This window comes from Trichoderma evansii, assembly GCF_050947405.1.
Source record: "Trichoderma evansii strain SZMC 28006 chromosome Unknown GGI43scaffold_70, whole genome shotgun sequence".
Lineage (NCBI taxonomy): Eukaryota > Fungi > Ascomycota > Sordariomycetes > Hypocreales > Hypocreaceae > Trichoderma > Trichoderma evansii.
Window position 1 is genome coordinate 1 of NW_028145136.1, and position 19,468 is coordinate 19,468.

At 33.8% G+C, this 19,468-nt stretch overlaps 6 protein-coding genes across 6 annotated transcripts; 2 read left to right on the top strand and 4 right to left on the bottom strand.

The window, feature by feature from the left end:
* Positions 1 to 4,470: 4,470 nt before the first annotated feature.
* GGI43DRAFT_355729 (uncharacterized protein) lies at positions 4,471 to 5,272 on the bottom strand. The gene is made up of 2 exons (XM_083202316.1): positions 4,972 to 5,272; positions 4,471 to 4,834 (listed from the first exon to the last, which is right to left on the bottom strand). The coding sequence occupies exons 1-2, from the start codon at positions 5,045 to 5,047 to the stop codon at positions 4,545 to 4,547; spliced, it is 366 nt and encodes a 121-aa protein (XP_083054923.1). The 5' UTR covers positions 5,048 to 5,272; the 3' UTR covers positions 4,471 to 4,544.
* A 2,174-nt stretch (positions 5,273 to 7,446) lies between these two features.
* On the top strand, positions 7,447 to 8,702 carry GGI43DRAFT_426808 (hydrolase; the record flags this gene model as incomplete). Its single annotated transcript, XM_083208723.1, has 5 exons — positions 7,447 to 7,639; positions 7,732 to 7,852; positions 7,901 to 8,373; positions 8,413 to 8,484; positions 8,521 to 8,702. The coding sequence occupies 5 exons, from the start codon at positions 7,447 to 7,449 to the stop codon at positions 8,700 to 8,702; spliced, it is 1,041 nt and encodes a 346-aa protein (XP_083054924.1).
* Positions 8,703 to 9,090: 388 nt separating this feature from the next.
* Positions 9,091 to 10,187, bottom strand: GGI43DRAFT_426809 (uncharacterized protein; the record flags this gene model as incomplete). Its single annotated transcript, XM_083208724.1, has 2 exons — positions 9,091 to 9,208; positions 9,295 to 10,187. 2 exons carry the CDS (start codon positions 10,185 to 10,187, stop codon positions 9,091 to 9,093), a joined length of 1,011 nt encoding a protein of 336 aa, XP_083054925.1.
* A 524-nt stretch (positions 10,188 to 10,711) lies between these two features.
* GGI43DRAFT_419555 (uncharacterized protein) lies at positions 10,712 to 12,822 on the top strand. Its single transcript, XM_083207699.1, has 4 exons — positions 10,712 to 10,939; positions 10,992 to 11,390; positions 11,452 to 11,896; positions 11,947 to 12,822. The coding sequence occupies exons 1-4, from the start codon at positions 10,852 to 10,854 to the stop codon at positions 12,641 to 12,643; spliced, it is 1,629 nt and encodes a 542-aa protein (XP_083054926.1). The 5' UTR covers positions 10,712 to 10,851; the 3' UTR covers positions 12,644 to 12,822.
* An 89-nt stretch (positions 12,823 to 12,911) lies between these two features.
* Positions 12,912 to 14,061, bottom strand: GGI43DRAFT_426811 (NADP-dependent oxidoreductase domain-containing protein; the record flags this gene model as incomplete). The annotated part of the gene is made up of 2 exons (XM_083208725.1): positions 12,912 to 13,878; positions 13,928 to 14,061. The coding sequence occupies 2 exons, from the start codon at positions 14,059 to 14,061 to the stop codon at positions 12,912 to 12,914; spliced, it is 1,101 nt and encodes a 366-aa protein (XP_083054927.1).
* A 1,851-nt stretch (positions 14,062 to 15,912) lies between these two features.
* GGI43DRAFT_426812 (zinc-dependent alcohol dehydrogenase family protein) lies at positions 15,913 to 17,316 on the bottom strand (the record flags this gene model as incomplete). Its single annotated transcript, XM_083208726.1, has 4 exons — positions 15,913 to 16,555; positions 16,612 to 16,805; positions 16,855 to 17,014; positions 17,312 to 17,316. 4 exons carry the CDS (start codon positions 17,314 to 17,316, stop codon positions 15,913 to 15,915), a joined length of 1,002 nt encoding a protein of 333 aa, XP_083054928.1.
* Between the last annotated feature and the right edge of the window lie 2,152 nt (positions 17,317 to 19,468).

Sequence of the window (19,468 nt, forward strand, 5' to 3'; positions counted from 1 at the left end):
TTAAATTTTATAAATATAATTTATATTAATTTTTTATAATATTAATAAGTTTTTTTTTAATTATATAAATTTTTAATTTATTTATATTTATAATAATTTTAAAATAATTAAAGTAATTTCTTATATTTATAAAATAAATTTAAATTTTTTTTAAATTTTTATTAAATAATATAAGTATTTTTAACTTAAATACTTTTTTTAAATTTTATAATTATAAAATAATATTAATAGTAAAAGTAATAGTAATTATTACTAATACAAGTACTGTTATATTATTTTATATTTTTTAAAATTATTTTTAAAAGTTTATAATAGTTTAAGCTTATTAAGTAATAATATTTTAAATTATATTTTATTACTATTATAAATTACTAATAACTTATTAATTTATAATATATTAAACTTTTATTTACTATATTAGTTTTTTTATATTTACTAATTAAATTATAATATTAGCTTTTACTTATAATAATTTTATAAATTTTTTATTAATATTATTATTTATTTTATAATTAAATATATTTTTTAATATTACTTATAAGTTTAATAATTATTTAAATAAAAATTATTAATATATAATAACTTAATTACTAGATTTTTAAATAAGATTAGTAATATAAAAGGATTTTTAAAAAATAAACTTAAAATTTAAGTTTATATTAGTAAATAAATTAAAAGATTTATAAGTAATAGTAATAAGTAATAATAATTAGTTATTATTAAAGTTAATAAGATTTAATAAATTATATTTTAATTATATTATAATTAATATATTAATAACTAGTTATTTAAGTTATTTAAATAAGTAAAAATTAAACTTATATATTTAGTTAAGCTTTTATAATTCTTATAGCTTGTTAGGCTTGTGAGATAAGTTAATTAAGCGTGTAAGTCCATGAGCTTGTATGGCTTGTAAGTTAAGCTTATTAAGCTTATCCTGATTAGATTATTAGTCTTTTATTAATCTGGTGATCCTTACCCTGTAGGCCTATTATTGCAACTATAAGGATCAGGTTGTAATATATTTATTAAAACTTTTTTTAATATTTTATTTTTAAAAAAAACTTTATTATATAATATTTTTAATTTACTTTAATTAATATTTTATTTATAAAAATATTTTATAAATTTTAAATAACTTATAAAAATATAAAATTTAATTTATTATTTATAAATAATAAAAAATATTAATTTAATATTTAAAAAATATATTTTAAAAATAATATTATAAAATTTATATTATATATATTATTATTTTAAATATTATTTTTAAATTTAAAATTAATATTTTTAATTAATTTATTAACTAGTTTTTAAAAATTTTTAAAAATTTTATTAAATATTATTTTATTATTTAATTTACTTATAATACTTATTAATTTATTAAAAAAGTTTTTAAAAACTTATTAATAATTAAATATATTTTATTATATAATTAAAAAGCTTTAATAATTTAAAATTATTTTAATAATTTTATAAAAAAAGCTTTTAAAAATTATTTTAAAAGTTTACTAATAGTAATTAATAATATTTAATTAATTATAAAAGAAATATTATTTTATTTTAATAAAGCTTATATAATTTATATTTATTATAATTAAAAATATATAAATATATTTTTAATTTTTAAAAAAATATTAATTTTTAAAAAAATATTAATTTAATAAAAAATATTAATTTAATAAAATATTTTAATATTTAAATTATATAATATTTTAAATATAATATAATTATATTATTAATATTATATAAATATAAAAAATTTTAAATTTATTTTTAAATTAATTTAATTTAAAATTAATTAAAATAAATACTTAATTAATTAATTTATTAAAAATTTATTTAAAATTAATTAGAATTATTTAATTATATTAAGGCTTCTAGGCTTATAACCTGTTACACTTAAATATATATTATATTATATAAGAACTAGGGTTTTAATTACTATAAGTAACTAGTATATAACTTAGATAATAATATTTACTAGGTGCCCTGTCTTGTAACCTAATTATATTATAGAAATCTAGTAATTTACTGCCCCTATTAACTACTTCCTTATAAAAAAAATATGCTAGGGGAATACTAGCGCAGTATCAAAGTAATTAATATAAAACCTAGTATAAACCAAAAAAAATTAACTAAAATAAAACTAAATAATATATTTTTAGTAAAATTTTTACTTATAAAATACTAAGAAATTCTAATACTATAAAAATGTCTTATCTAGTATCTCTGTTTTTTTATTTTATATTTAAAAAAGTGAAGTTTTTACTGCTTATAGCTAATGCAAGTAAAACTACACTTATTTTACAAGTCTAGTAAAGTATATATACTTTCACTAACTTTAACTTACCTTTTCTATTATTATATATTACAAATTCCAACTATTAACTTTGTATTACGACCTGGTTCAGTGTAACAGGTAAAATCCCTTATAAGCAGCTGGTTCTGTTACAGTAATTACTATAATAGCGATTATTAGCCTAATCTTTTGCCCTGTTTAGCTTAATAGTATAACAGATCATTACACAATAATCGCTATAAGCCAGTGGCCTAGGGTTTAATTCCAGCTTGTTATATGTTACAAAACCAGATAACCCTGCTGCTAACAACGCCTATCTTTTTGAAGGTCCGAAGGCACTATGCAGGTAGACCTGGCGATGTAAGCTAATCAAATAAAAGTATTCAAAAAGATACATTAACTACATGCAAAAAAGGCGTAAGATTAAGTACCTAAAGCGACACTGTATACTTACATATATTATTTCTAAAGCTTCTAAAAGCATCCAAAGATTATAAAAATAAAAAATAAAAGGATATATAATAATTTAAATAGTAAATAAATTACTTTTTGCAAAATTTTTTTTTTTACTGTTTTATTAATGCTTATATAACAGCTCTGTTCTTTTTTATTTAAGTACTGTTTTGATATAAGGTGTAATGTGGGGCGGCTACCTGCATGGTGCCTTCGGACCTTCAATGAGATAGTCAGCGCTACAAAAAGCGTTTAAGTAGTGCCTTGGGGGTTAAAATAGCGTGCTAAAAAATATAGCTAAGAGTGCTAAGCTATAGGGCTTAAGGACAAGCTCTTGGTAGGAGAGAGAATTGTGTTATAACCTGGTTCAGCATAACAGGTAAAATCCCTTATAAGCAGCTGGTTTTGTTATAGTAATTACTATAATAGTAATTATTAGCCTAATTTTTTGCCCTGTTTGGCTTAATAGTATAACGGATTGTTACATTTTAAATTATATATTAATTTAATTAATATATTAATAGATAAGTGCTGTAATTTAGCAGATGAGTGCTGTAATTTATTGGATAAGTATTGTAATTTAGTGGATAAGTATTGTAATTTAGTGCTTGAGTAATATTATTAAAGGGCTCTAAATTACAATACTTTTATCCTTTGCGTCCCGCTTTTTTAGATATACAACTAAAAAATATAGATACTGGATAGGATATCCCATATTATATTTCCTCAGTACATAATTTCATCTGATACAGCTCGCGAGATCTTTTGACTGCGAAAATATAGTCAATAATAAGCTTACCTGAAATAGTAGCCCAACAAGAGCCATGTTAATGCAGAATGGGCTTCTCTCTCCGGTTATTTTTAAGTTAAGCTCAACAATATCCTCCGCCAAAGAGAGAAAGTTCTGAAATACAGGGCAGAAGACGTCCCAATTCATTTGATCATCGACTATTGTTCGTGTTAGTCTCATCGCCGCAGACCCAAGCTCTTTCAAGATACGCAGGCCAGCAGCCCCTTTCCTCTTTTCATTCGTCACATTTTCACCTCTAATATTTAAATAGACATCGTATGCTGAAGACTATCTCACAAGAATGCTTCTGGATTTCTTCTGTTAGGACGCAATTCTAACATCCGCTGGAAATTTCTCACTTGTAGGATCCCCTATGTCGTTAGTGGAGCAAGTAGCCATATGATATTGGGATACAAGCGATGCGCCGACATTCGAGAGCTGAGATTTCTTGTTTCAGTGCATATTGTGTTATCAAGTCGTGCATTTCCCATTTTTCCCACTAACAATCTACTTCCGTTAAAACACGTAATTTGCGTAATCTGGAAGACTCACCTGAGTAACTTGACGGTCAAGACACATGAACATCTTTTCTAGTATATTTATAGATACGTATGGTAATTCGGACGCTTTAAGGACATCATGCTGATAGCAATGTGTTTGCTCATTATATTTGAGTTCGGATAGGATTTTCATGCCACTTTGGACATGTGTGATAGCGGAGCCGTAGTTGCTTCGCATCGTCTACTGACAATGAGTAGGCGTAAAGCTTTTTTACAGGAATGCCTTACTTCGAGGCATGCAAAAACAGAATAGAACATATCAAACACACGTCGACTGCTGGTCGGCCTTCTTGTGAGAGTGATTTAACAAGTAAATTGATTGCTTGACCATAATTCTCCAAAGCGAAGTTATCAGCACATTCTTGGTTCGACTTTGCATAGCTAAGCTACTGTTGTGTTCAAATATTTCGTGTAAAGACCCCAAAGCGAAAATTGCATGTCAGATTGAAGATTCGTGAAAAGCGGCTTGGAGTATGAGCCTCTCCCAGGCCTCATCTCCGAGGAATCTAGACAGTTGAGGCGCGGTTTTCTGTTGAAAGAAATAGAATGACTGACGTTCATTCTCAGTGCCAAGAAACTCAATAGACGGAGGTCGTCTCAGCGGGCCTAAAAACGCGACCAGAAGATCTGGAGATGCCTTGACGATTGGCGTAAAGCCATCACATTTTCTGTCCGTAGAGATGCATGCGTGACAAGAAGGTTTTGTCTCGTCATACTTCACTCGCTGTACTAGCAAATATATCAGTTTGTACTCACGGTTCAACATCATTAATTTTGTCTTACTTCTAGAATATTGTTGGTAAATGCAGTAACTATCCAAGAACAATATATACAAGGCGAATAGGAGTAATATTGAAGAGATACACACTTCAATGTATGGCATCCACTTCGTGCTTTTGGTCGATAGGCGCGTTTCCTTTGGCCTAGAGCAATACGAGGCATTTCGGGCAACAATTTCTGGTGCGGGCTTCTGATACCTATTCAGGTGCCGGGAACAAGGAGAGGTTATGCGACCATGGCTTGCATTAATTAGCGTTCCGTTAAGAAGTTACAGTAGTTAATACTGTTCGCAAGAGATCACAGCAACAGGACTACAAATTTAGATGCAAAGACGCCAACACTATCAAGTAAAGAGCCACAGCAACTAGATTGAGAACTTGATGAAAGACGGCGAAGGCTGGCAGAAATCAATGATTAGCGTTGTAATTAGCCGAAGCAGCTTACGCGGACGGAGTTAGCCATTGCCTTGCTCAGCGCCACAAACATTCGTAATACTAATTTGATGCTCCGTACAGATATCTCATATTTCGTCAGCCAGTATTACTACTCTGTATAGAATTTCCTACTTCTCCAAATCTACTTATAGCAGCTTTTGAAAGAGAAAAAAAGAAAAGGAAAAGATATCTGTTAAATTATTCCATGCTTTCTCTATATATCCACACTTGCTCTTTTTTTTTTGTTTTTTTACTTTATATTCTCAATATTCTTCCACACTGGGATAATTAAATTAAAAGATATATGTGTGATTTTTTATAGAAAGCATCCGCTATAATGACGTATAAGATAAGTGCTGCATAAGCGTAAATAAGTACCATAATATAACCTAAGAAAAATATTACACTATATTATAGCAGGCAAGCGCCATCTTATAGTGGGCGAGTACTATTTTATAATTATTAAAATTTATTTTTTTAATATGAATACTTATAGCTACATTTTGTAACAGGCACCGTCTTACAGATGCCTTTTATTGTACGTTGGATGCTTGATAACCCTTTTTTTATAGATATACCCTGCTCTACCATCAGTGTAAAATAAAAAAACTAGAATAAAGAATTGTTAGAGAGCAACCCCGCCCATGTAAATATGAATTGCTGGAAAGAATGTTAGCTAAAGCGTTTATATATTCAGGTACAACCCAGCGTTCAACACCTGTTGATTTGCTGTTCTACTGGCACCGCTCGAGGATGCTCCGGCGACCTGAATAAGGAGAGCGCTGCATCATGATTAGTATCAATAACTTAAGATTTTTCTAAACATCTTACATAATATCAAGAATCACAAAATATATCGAAAACTTCCACGCAGTTATTCGATAGATTTTTGCATTGGGATATAATTCCATATCATCCTCCCTGAGGCCACAAATATTAGCTGGGTTTTTGTAAACGGTCAGGTCTTATTAAGCTGTGACATCAAAAGTCCCAACTCACCCATTACCATATAAACAAAAGCATTAGTAAAAAATGGAGCGATCTTAGACTGGGTTAATATTTGGCCTCCAAGGCGGCTTAAAAATAACCTACGAGAATTAAGCTGTTCGGATTTTTGATACTGATGATTCGAAAGATATAATTGACAGTTTGAGCAAGTCCCAAGACAACTATAACCCAACAGTATGTCTTTCTGTAGAGTACAGCTTGCAAGAGATGTTCACAAGTGGTAAGAGCAAACAATATTGTGAATAGAATTGCCGCTGGCATTGAAGGGCACAATGATCAGTCAGTGTGCAGTGGATCTGCGAGAGCTAAGGAAGTATGAGCTCGATTCTCGATACTTTTATGTATAGCAACTCATCAGCGCATTTCGCAGACATCTCAACAAAAAGAAATTAAATTGTTAAGTAAATCTGTAAAAGGATACTGATATGTCGATTTCATATAGTTTAAAATCTGTTAAGAATAAAGTCTTACGGTTGTAGAGTATATATTTGTTCAGTATACTCCCTTGCAAATCGAGTGCGTGTCAATCACTCCTATTTCTTTTCCTGAACTGCGAAAGTGTTACGTCAGTTATTCATATAGCATTTATAATCGTTTCGGTGTCTTTAAAATCCCGATAGTTGTTGGATTGGAGGATTCGTAAGGACATGTTCCACAGCATTGCGCAGCAAAACATAGTATGGCTGTGATACCGCGAATCTCTTGTTTTAGCGCAGGCCCTGCCCCACCCGGCCTTCCTAGAAGCTATATTTACAGAATGGATGGATTTTATCTAGTGGATCTGATTGGCTGCTTCGTACATACATCCCTGCATTCTACAAATCCGCGCATTTGTGAAGATAATGAGTTGATGGTATCAATACTAAACCCAAAAACGAAAGCGTTTCTCGAGCTCTAGGTACTACCTTGATAGCGATGTATGTTAACGTCCTCCACTTGCGGCAAGGCCGGGCTGGAATAAGAGAGTTACTGCGGCAGAAAGGCAAATTCCCCTATTATTTTCTACTATTATAAATAAAACGTAATGGCAATAGCTACTAAAGCTATAAGGATCCGACACGGAAAGCAACCTCGCATATTTGTTTCAGTAAGTGGAGTTTTAATTTACTATATTTCACCATGAAGTCAATTATCTATCTGCCCCTCATATACCTACTCTGCCTGCCGGCTAATGGTTGCGTCTCTGGTCGTCAAGCGCGGAATATATCAAGTTCCTCCCACGTTGAGACACAGCTGAAATTACTTCAAGCTCGAAGCCAGAGCGCACCACCAACAAGCAAAATAGCCCTCATGATGTCCGTGTCTTCGACGGGTGGAGCATTGGCAAACCCAGTATTGTGGTTATCGACGGGGACAAAATATCTTTTGATACCCGCGATGTATAGAAAACCATCGATGGAAAAGCAGGTGTTCTACTCCTAGGGTTGATTGATAGCCATATCCACCTCAGCTCGTTGGCCAGTCTTGAGACTCTGAGTAGTTATGGTGTAACAACCGCCGTGAACATGGGATGCGATAACCACACGTTATGCCCAGCCTTCCGCGAACAAGTCTGATTGACTTCCTTTTTCAGTGCTGGGGAATCTGCCGTTACACTAAACAATATACATGCAACAGTATTTGGTGCTAAAGGCTTAGTACATTCGCCATCTCAAGTACAAGAATTTGTGGCAGATGTTTTTAGAAATGGATCAGATTATATGAAACTGGTTGCAGAATTGAATGGCTTTAATCAGGCTACCCAGAATGCAATTGTTGATGTAACACATGCATTAGGCAAAGTGTCTATGACCCGTGCCCAGGATTACGCCTCATATGAAGTTGCAATAGTCTCAAAGATCAATGGTATCCAACATGTGCCATTCGATATTCCGCTCACGGAAGAGATGGCAGAATCTATAAAACGACAGGCACAATATGTGACACCGAGGCTTAATATTGGCAAAATTGTTACGAAGAATTTAACCATTGAATCGATCGTTTCTTCTGGGGTGAACCTGACATACGAAGCAGGAGTGATCAGTGTCCAACGGCTATTACGTGCGGGTGTTCCGATCCTTGCCTGAATCGACGCATATGATGCAGCCGGCAATTTTCTTGAAGGTGATCTGATTGGGATTACTCTGCATCGAGAGCTTCAATATCTGACAGAGGCGGGTATGAGCTAGGTGGACGTACTAAGGGCCGCGACAGTGGTGTCTAGTATTTTGCATAACTTGACAGGGAGAGGATCTATTAAAGAGGGTTATCGTGCAGATAAAATCTTACTCAACCCAGGCAGTAACCCGCTAAAAAAAATTTCGAAAACAATGGATATTGCAAGGGTTTGGACTGGGGGGTTTGAACGTGTACCTATAGCGCTCATGATGCAATAGTGGATACGTCGAATAGACAGGCAAGAGGCTTAGGGGATCTGTTTAACACAAGAAAATTATAATATATGACAATTTGATAGGTTATTTATTATACATCGACAGGCTCGTTTGTAATGCTCTGCAGTAGCGATATCATATGCATAGCGACATAGAATTTATGGCTTCTCTAGTAATTGGATCTTTATTCTAGACCTCCCTAAGTGTATGGCTCAGTAATATTTGAGTCATAAATGCACTATCAGTAAAGATGTAAAACTCCGAATAGCCTAAAGACGTAATCCATTAGGGAAAGAATTCAACAACCTCAGAATAAGACATATATAAACATACAGTGCAAGGTTCAGCAGGCGTAAAGCGCAAAGAGCACACATATACAACCTAGCTTTTGTTATTCCATGTTACTAAGGATGCCTTTGATATTAGCAAATGATAATTCCTCTAGGGTCTCGTCCCAGATACGCGTCGCAAGTGATTCTCCTTCGCTATCGTATAGCGGAGTCGCATAACTATATTTCACTATATTAGTCTTCAAATATCACAATGTTGCGTTATAATGACCTGGGGGTGGTCTTTGAATGTCTATAGGACATACGGCTGTATCTTCCAGTCCATCAAGTAGCTACCGTGCGTTTCTTCACCCTTCAATATCGCTGCATCAATGTAGGTACTGGACCCATTTCTCATGGTTCGACCCAAGCCCCACATAACAGTATCAAACATCATTTTAATAATAGGATTGACTGATCTGTTAATATCGGTGCCTTTAACCAGCCCAGGATCCACTAAGTTGACAATCACATCTTCCTTCTTGACTCTTTCGGCAAGTTTCATTATCCAGAAATGCGCAAGTATTTTACTTGCGGGATATTGCTCTGACGTGTTGAATTTTGATTTATCATCAAAAGTCGACAAGAACGGATTGGAGTCTCGATAAGGAACTTTGGTAAAATATGCTGTGCATGAGCCAACAACCGTGAGACGACCGGGAATGCCCTTCGGCGATTTTCCTTTGAGAATTGGGAGAAGTAGAAAAGCTAATAGGACAGTGGACAAATAGTTAACTTGGAACATCTTCTCATGGCCTTGTGGGCCCAACTGGAATGACTGTTCAATCACTCCAGCATTTAGAATGGCGATGTCGAGCCTATCCAAGGCCTGACATTTGGCTGCAAAATTCTGCACGCTCTTGTAAGACAGCATGTCAAGCTGCCATATATCAATCCTAGCACCCTTGTACTTTTTGCGCAGCTCTGTCGCGGCTGCTTCGCCCTTGGATAATGTTCTAACAGCCATGATTAAACGACCGACGTTAAGTTCCAAAAGCCACTTTGCGCAGGCAAATCCAAGCCCTGTGTTTGAGCCTGTAAGGATAGCCGTTTGTCCCGCAATAGATATCCCATTGGGTGGGAGAACTGGTTTAGTGAGCTGAGAGCGAAAGAAGTGGTACCCATCACCAGGGCCGATGTCAAAGGACTTGGAAGTCATTTTGAAGAGACTGTAAGCTTGTAATTATATTAATCGCGTGGGTATTTGAATGAATAAAAAACTATATACTATCAGAGAAATCTAATTTTACAAGCTGCGATGTCAAAGTTAAATACATGTCCGGTACCATGTCGAGACATTTGGACGTTGATGAAAATGGAAAACAATCTTAATATTGCGGCTTGATTTGGCGTCGAGTTGGATGGGGCTACTTACAGGACACCCTGTCGTCTAAACAAATTGCACTTTCGCCATGCTAGTCGCAATATTGATAATAGGTCCGAATGACGTAAGATGACGTTAAATTATAAGATGCTCAAGGCTCCGTCAACAACGTAACAAATGGTGATTTTACACCTTGTCTTATTCAGTACGAACCTTTGTCTTGGTAATAGTGGGTCTTTAGCTTACAACAACGCTTTACTATTTTAGGTAAACAATCTTGTCTTGGCACGGAATTGGGGATACACCGTACGGCAGACACTAGGCCGTCGGTCAGACATGCGGAGCAGCTCGCACTAAAGTCTGAATTGCTTTCCCTTTCAAGCAAGCAATCGTCTCTTTTCTAACTCTTCCTGAGATGCGACTTGGCGATGAATATCCCTGTGGTATCGGTCCTTATTGAACAATTATCGCAACATCAAATCATATTCTATAACCCAAGATGTTCCAAGAGCAAAGTGGTCTCCAAACGCAAGCGACACGTGAGAGGCGGACTTGGCATCAAACGGCGTTACGAACTCGAGCTGCCAGTATGCATAGTTAGCCCTTCATCAAGAGCTGAAGATGACTAATGCAATGTAGCAAAAAGATTTGAGTTTGTTGCTTCTGATTCTGCGGGAAGACTACATCCAAACGTTAGAAAACTCATTAGAAGCCATGTTATGCGTGGGAAGAACATAAAAAAGCCCCGCACCCAAAAGCTAAAACAAGAGCTGTCAAAAGTAACGAAAGTCGCAGCGTTCGATGAACACGAAAAAAGCGCAATATCCACAGTATCAGCCGAGTTGCCTGTTTCTGCAAACCAAGTACAAGTTGTCGCCGATACTAGTGCATTCGTAGTGACTCTTACAGAATGCGGAAACCAGGCCGCCATTGCGTCGTTATTAGCAATGGCCAGTCCGTTGAGGCCACCTCATGACCTAGCGTTGACCAATTTTGCCAGTCCTTTAAACAGTTCCTCGCAGGCTCTTCTCTACAGATGTAAGTTCAATATTCTTGCTCTGTGTTCCCTCTAGGACGGCGCTCAACATTTGGTTCATAGATTTTACGACAGTCAAAGAAACAATGTATCCTGCCAATTGGTGTGTTGAGTCTGACAACTTTAATTGGCGTTTCTTCGACTGGCTCTACGAAGTCGAATCATATCTCCAGTCTATTCTCTTTTGTGTCAGTGCTTTCCAAGATATTCTATCTTTTAGATCTGCCGGGAATTTGAACTCAACTGGCGTTGGAATTAAGTTTTCCTCAGAGACACGCCATTATTTCGGAACTACTATTAGTCTCTTGAATCAGCAAATACAAAATTGTCATATGCAGCTCCATGACAGCACCGTGGCAGTAGTTATAAGTCTTGCTATGATAGCCGATGCTATAGGCGATAATACTGCCTGCAAAACACATATTGAAGGATTAAAACAAATGATATATGCGAGGGGTGGTTTAAACTCATTTAGACACAACGGGCATGTGCAAATGAAGATCTGCCGGTGAGTCGGGGACGCATATACTAATGAATTCTACTAATTATATTTACCAGTATTGACTTAGGCTGGTCCCTGAAAACGGGCTGCCAATCCACCTTCTTTAGTGGCGATTTATCATGGGATCCATGTTTTGACAAAGTCATTCCTGACAAAATACTTTCAGAGCCAAATGTATGCTCAACGATAACGCATATGCTTCAAGGCAAGATTAGCGACAAGCTTTTTACTGTATTAATAGACATACGGAGATTCTCTCAGCTCGTCAATGCGTTTATCAGTTCACAAAACAAACTGAAGCTGAGTTTTTTTCAAGAAGCTATGCTCTCTATTCAATACCGCCTCTTATCCCTTCGCTACCCTCTTGATACGCAGTTTTTGGACGAAGCCGTTCGTATTAGTCTACTTGCTTATCAGGCTTCTATCTTTTTATATATCCCCGGGAGTAGCTCTCGATATGACTTTTTAGCTAGCCAATATCATTCTATCATCCACGGGCTAGACGATTCGACGATAGAGGTGGCTAACTTTAAACTCTGGATGCTCTTTATAGGAGTTTTTGTCTTCTATAATACCACAAAGCAATCACTCTATCCAATGATTTCTAAATTAACCACAGGTTCGAACTGGATATCAGTTCGTGATCGGTTAAAGAATATTATGTGGATTGATGTCATCCACGACAGGAGAGGTGAAGCTATATTTCAAGCAACTTGTGGAAATATGGGAAACAGCAGCAATCTTGATATATGAATATAAATTTATTTAGGCAAGAACGTAATAATAATATAATATTGAAGTGCGTTGTATATGAAATACTTAGTTACAAATGGTAACTAAATTGAACAATTACCAACGGTTATGGGTTCAGGCACGGATCGGGACTACAGCTTAATATGTATGTTTTTATATAATAAATATAGTTATACGCATTTACAATATATTATCAGCGCACAGTTAAAAGTTACGTTTATAACTTTTACATAGATATGCAGATAATAAAATTATGAAAGTAAAGCTATTATAAAATAAGTCGTGCCTTAGGCAAATATAGCTCTTCAAGGTAGTCAATGTCTTCCTTGCTTAGCTGAAATTGAGTTGCTTCAACAGCCTCATCGATCCTTTCTTTCTTGTTTAGGCCTACGATGGGACACATGTTCTTGCTCAGGGTCCATGCAATTGCAACTTGAGCCATGGTTTTTCCAACCTTCTTTGCAACTTCCTCAACACGATGGACAATTGCTTCATCGACTTTATCATCTCTTCCCCGAATTAGTAGGTGCAGACCAGGGTCCTTCTGTTCTCGAAGAGTATTTCTAGTGTCCCATGGACGGGCCAAAGCGCCACGAGCTACAGGCGACCAGGGAATCAGGCCAACACCAGTGTTCTCGCAGTACGGAATCATTTCGTGTTCTTCTTCCCGGTAGATCAAGTTGTGATAGTTCTGCATCGAGATGAATTTATGCCAACCATGCCGGTCAGCAATATTTTGGAGCTGTTGGAATTCCCATGCTGCCATACTGGAAGCCCCAAGATATCGTACTTTTCCAGATACCACTACATCATTTAGAGCTCGCATAGTTTCTTCGAATGGTATCGAACGATCCAGACGATGGATCTGTAATACATCAATATAGGTTCCAAGCCTTGTAACGCACTGATCGACACCATCGAGAATATGCTTGCGACTCAAGCCGGCTTGATTAAGAAGCTCGCCATCGTTAGCAATAGTCGAGCCCGGTTGATTGGATGGAGTGTCGGGAGTGACACCAAAAAAGATTTTGGTGAGGATGACGAGCTTTTCTCGAGGAAGATTGAATTTCTTGATAGCTTTACCGATAATCTGTTCGGATTCACCGTGAGAATAAACATCAGCAGTGTCCCAAGTACGAATTCCGGCCTTGAATGCATGTTCCAGTAGCGGAAGTGACTCTTCTTCGTCAAGAAGCCAACCTTGCCATTCTGGTGATCCAAAGCTCATTGCACCACTGCTGACGTTAGCACAGAACCATGACAAGACCGAATAGTATAGCATACAGAATGACTCTTGACACTTTAAGGCCAGACCTGCCCAAATACTGATATAGGCCTTTGGTCGCTGGTTCGGTACTCACCGCTACCTGTAGAGAGCGGGCTGAACTCTTTACATCATATTTAAAGGAATCCGACATTATTGTGCCCTTGAATGTAGGAAAGAAAAAATGGATAGTAGTGTTGCTAAATTATAACGTCAATCCCAAGCGTTTTTAACAGCTAGTTATGTTTTGGCCCTCATCATACGACATATATACATAGCATGAATTTATACTTCAACTTAGACACTAATATCGAGTTTAGGCTTAAGCCCGGTAGTCAACAATAAATCACGGGGTTAGGTTAAATCCGTGAAATTAGTTCTCAGGGGTAGAACTGGTTTGGAGAGATACCTCTTGCCTTATAGGTTTGTTAAAATTTCGTTCGTCTGTCAAGAACGCATAGTCAATAGCCACATTCTCGGCATCGTATTCCGAGGCTGAGCGAGAGGGTAGACTTTAAGATTGGTACTCGTACAGCATCTTCCCCCTCTCCTCCTTTTTTCTTTTCCCCACCTGCCTTTCTACAAGGGCGTTATTTATTAGCTTGTAGCCCATCTTTACTATTTGAGAAATAGGCGCCCTGGTCACTTGCAGCAGCTACATATAAATCACCATTCAGGGTGTCGTTGTTATCACGCTTGTCGAGATAAGTGATACACGACATATTCAATTTATAGGGCCAGGGAAATAATACATTAATTCATCTGGGATGTTCTGTTTCAAATGTCTATTCGTAAGTATAAGGTTAAGTGTTAGGAAGCGTGCGGCATGAACAAACCAATCGCATCGTACTCCAGAATCATGGGCCCCGTAGGCGGCCTTTCCTTGAGGAGCGATAGCAATCCATTGAATCATCTGCATGGCATCTAATTTGACGGCTAGACCAACGAATAGAGCTATCAAGGTGAGGTTCCAAATTCTATAAAGGATGTTGGGGAATGGGTAGTTGGCTATCCAGTGACTCTTGTGAAAGTCGCAATCATCGCCTGCGGCGTGATCTGTGGGTTAACCAAATAAGTCCTGCAGTGAGTCCGATTGATTTCTAGGTCGAATACTTCTGGTTTAATAGCAGGTTAAATAAGGGCGTGACCACACATCAGACGACAGAATTACAGTTATTCACCAACATGTGCCTTCTAATCTCTTTCTGATGTGTCGTTTAACTTACTTGCTGCAAAAGCCGCCATATCATTTGCCGGATCTGCCTACTGGACCATTTGGTCTGAAGGTAGTGGATATGAGAATTCAGTCACTCAATATTCTACAGAAGGCAATGGAGATGAAAGTGAGGTTAGCCTCCTTTTACTCTATATTTTATCTACCTGAATTTATCGGGGTTGATATGAGGGAAGCTTGTTGTACGCTGGCATCGACAGTGCTGTAGCCATTGCAAATTGATATAGAAGAAGCCTGAGATGAGGCAGGTGATTTGGCCTGAGAGTTTGTTCTTAGCATTTTTCGCACACTAATCATGCCATCGCTCTATTACTTGTTATTTAATTATTGGATATTAAATATGATTAAAGTGACAGTTGCTTTCGGTTCGCGCGACCCGTAACAAGATGATACCCCGCAAAGAAGACTAAGTAGCAGTTTCACTGATAATATATCATCCGACACCTTCATAGTAGTTTCTCGACTGTACGTTGAGAGAGTTTAATAACTAAGGCGCCTACGCCATAGGAGAGTAGGGCTATAATTGACATATGCGTGTCACCAAGATGATCCAGACAATGACGATTAGCCGTGTTAATGCCAGGGTCTCACAAAGGAACTATAAGAACCCAGTATATCGTATTGGGCAGTGGAATAAAATATGTGTGAAGGGATTAATTCGCACCCCCAGAAAGACATTGTCTTTCCATAGGGTATCTTATAGGAAGCTCTGATGCTTAATCTATAGTATATAATTTTTAGAGATTGTAACATTTTGTTTCAAGTATTATATTAAGCAACTCGAATTACAATTTTCAAGAAGTTTTTCTTATCTTTGAGGCGCCTGTAAGCATCTTTAATATCAGCCAGTTCAAATACAACATCATCCACTGCAGGCACTATGCCTTTCTCATTAATGTAGCGCACGAGCTCCTGGAATTGAGAACGACTTCCTGTCAATGACGCACGGACAATGCAGGTATGCATAAATACTGCAAACAGGGATACTAGATCAGCATCATCTGCAACTTGACCCACCATTGAAACAATACCATCTGTCTTCACAACCTCTAATGATCGCGGAAGAGTTTGGTTGCCGCTTATGTCAACGACAATGTCGTATCCTCTCTGATTAGGCGTGAAACTTCGAGCTTCTCGGCCCCAGCCTTCAGGGTTGGAGCGATAATTTACTGTTTTCACTACCCCAAGTCTTTGTAGGCGAACTCTTTTCTCTTCTGTTGATGTAGTAGCCACTACTGTGGCACCAGCTGCTATAGCAAGCTGAAGGGTAGCGATGCTCACGCCACCAGTTCCTTGGACAAGGGCCCATGTTCCCGGTTTGACAGCTCTCCCCTCCAACCCAAAGAGCACGTTCCATGCCGTTGTCCAGTTACAGGTCAGCGTCACCGCTGACAACCACCCCAAAGAGTTGGGGCTCCCTCAGGGAAAATTCCCACCGACCGCAAGGTTCCGTCAATTCCTTGGCCTAACATGTAGGGAACATCTGAGATGGTAGCATATGCTCGATCTCCGCGAGACTCAACAACTTTGGGCGCTGGATATGTGACAACACGATCGCCAATATGGCCAATATGATAACTTTGCACAGAGGATCCAACAGCCTTTACAATACCAGCACCATCGCATCCTGGCACAAGAGGGGTTCGGATTGGCCCGTGTGTACTCTGAAAGAAATTAGTACGAATATCCGTACGGCTCTTGTTGTCAACTTACATTCGGGCTAGCGAGCATGATCTCTCGATAGTTGAGACTTGCCGCATGAATCTGAACGAGAACCTCATTAGGACCAAGCTCGTCTGCAGTTGGTTCCAGCACGTTCTCTTGGTACTTAAGCGAGGTCTCAAAGCCTTCTTGGCTATTAAGGATCCATTTCCTGCTCAAATTGGAGAATTCTCAATAACAGTTGAATATGATGAAGTGTATGCTCACTAAGACGCTTGTTCTGCACGGTTATATATAATCACTATTTGCCGTGTCCGCTTACACGTCAGAAATCCGGACATGAGCACATTGCGTGATTAACCAGCAGCTATATTAACAACCTGACTAATCCACCTCTAAATATTAGATTAGCAAAGGCTCAATAGGCAGAAAAATGATAGGAAGTCAAAGTGAGAATGTAAATTTTAGTTTTATTAGCCACACCTATAAAAATTAATTTTCCTAATACAGCATAAGATACCCCACAAAAATCTCATTTTCCTAATAGAGCATGAGCCCCCAAATAACAACCTACAAATTCCAAAAACCGACCTATAATTAAACCCTATTTAGAAATTATTATTTTTTAATGTATTTGACCCTTGTAAAAGTACCTCTCTGTGACAACCTGGTTACTAGATTCCTAGATGGGATTAGTAATACAGAGGATTTTTAAGGGATAAACCTGAGGCCTAGGTTTATATTAATAAAATAATTAAGGGATTTATAAGTAATAATAACAAGCAGGGTTGTAAAATTAGTTTTTCGTTTTTCGTTTTTAGTTTCGTTACTAAAGATTAATATAGTTTTTAGTTACTAAAAAACGAAATTAGTTTTTTATTTTTTATATATAAAAAACTAATTTCGTTTTTTATATATGAAGAAATTAGTAACGAAATAAAATTCGTTTTTTATATAGAAAAACTAATTTCGTTTTTAATATGTGAAGAAATTAGTAACGAAATGAATTTCGTTTTGTTATTAAATTCGTTTTTTATTATTAAATTCGTTTTTTATATGTAAAATAATTTATAAGCTAGAAAATAAATATATAAAAAATAGTAATATAAAATAAATAAAATAAAGGCTTTTTATAATAATATTAAAAATTAAAATTAGTTTTTTAGTAACTAATTTGCTAATAAAAAACTAATGCTAATAAAAAACGAAATTCGTTTCGTTTTTTGTTTTTTCGTTTTTAGTAACTAATCTGCTAATAAAAACCTAATACTAATAAAAAACGAAAAACGAAAACGAAATTAATTTCGTTACTAAGAAATTTGTTTTTAGTAACGAAATTAGTAACAAATTTATAACCCTGATAACAAGTAATAATAATTAGTTATTATTAAAATTAATAAAACTCAATAAATTATATTTTAATTATATTATAATTAGTATATTAATAATTAGTTATTTAAATTATTTTAATAAGTGTAAAAAATAAATTTACATATTTAATTATATAAATTAAATTATTTATAAATTTTAATAATTTCTTATAAATTATTTTATAAAAATAATAATTTTTTTATAAATTAATAAATTATTTAAATAATTTAATAATTTTTTTATAATTAATAAATTAGTTTTATATTATTTTAATTATATTTATTTTATAAGCTTATTATTATAATTATAAAAATTAAATTATAATATAATACTTTTTTTTTATTAATTTTATTTTTAAAATTTTATAGTTTTTTAATATAAATAATATATCTTTTATTTAATAAGTATAATTATTTTTTAGTTTTTTTATTAATATTTTTTAATTTTTATTATATTAATTTTATTATATTAAATAAAATTTTTAAAATAATTTATTTAAAAGTTTTATATTATAAATTCTTGTTTTAACTTATTATTACTAGTATTTAAATAATAAATAAATATTATTTATTTTATATTTTTAAAAATTAAAAAAAATATTTATTATTTTTTAATAATTTTTTTAATTATTTAAAATATATTTATATAAAATAATTATATTATAATATTTATAATTTAATTTTAAAGTAATTAAAATATATTATTTTTTATTATTTTTTTTTATTATATTTAATATTATTATTTATTATTTTTTTTTATTTTTATAATATTAATATTTTTAATTTTTTATTTTTTTTTAATAATAATTTTATTTTAAATAACTTTTTTAATATTTTTCTTAATTAATACTTTTTTTAATAATAATATATAAAAAATTAAATATATTAATTTTTCTTATTTTTTTTATTTTTTAAAAAATTTAAATTTATAATTAATATTTTTAATTTTTTTTTAAATTTTATAAAAGCTAAACTTTTTAAAATTTAATTTATTATTTAATTTATTTATTTTAATATTTACTTATTTATTATTATATATATAATAATAATTAAATTATATTTTTTTTTTTATAAATTTAATTTTTTAAACTTATATTAATTTATATTTTTAATTATTTTTTAATATATAAATTTAAATTATATTTTTAATTTATTATATAATTTAATTATATTTTAATTTTAATAATAGCTTTTTTAATATTTTTTTTATTTAAATAATTTATAAGTTTTAAATTTAAATTTATAATTAAAAAAAAATAATAATTTACTTATAAATTTTAATTTTATATTATTAT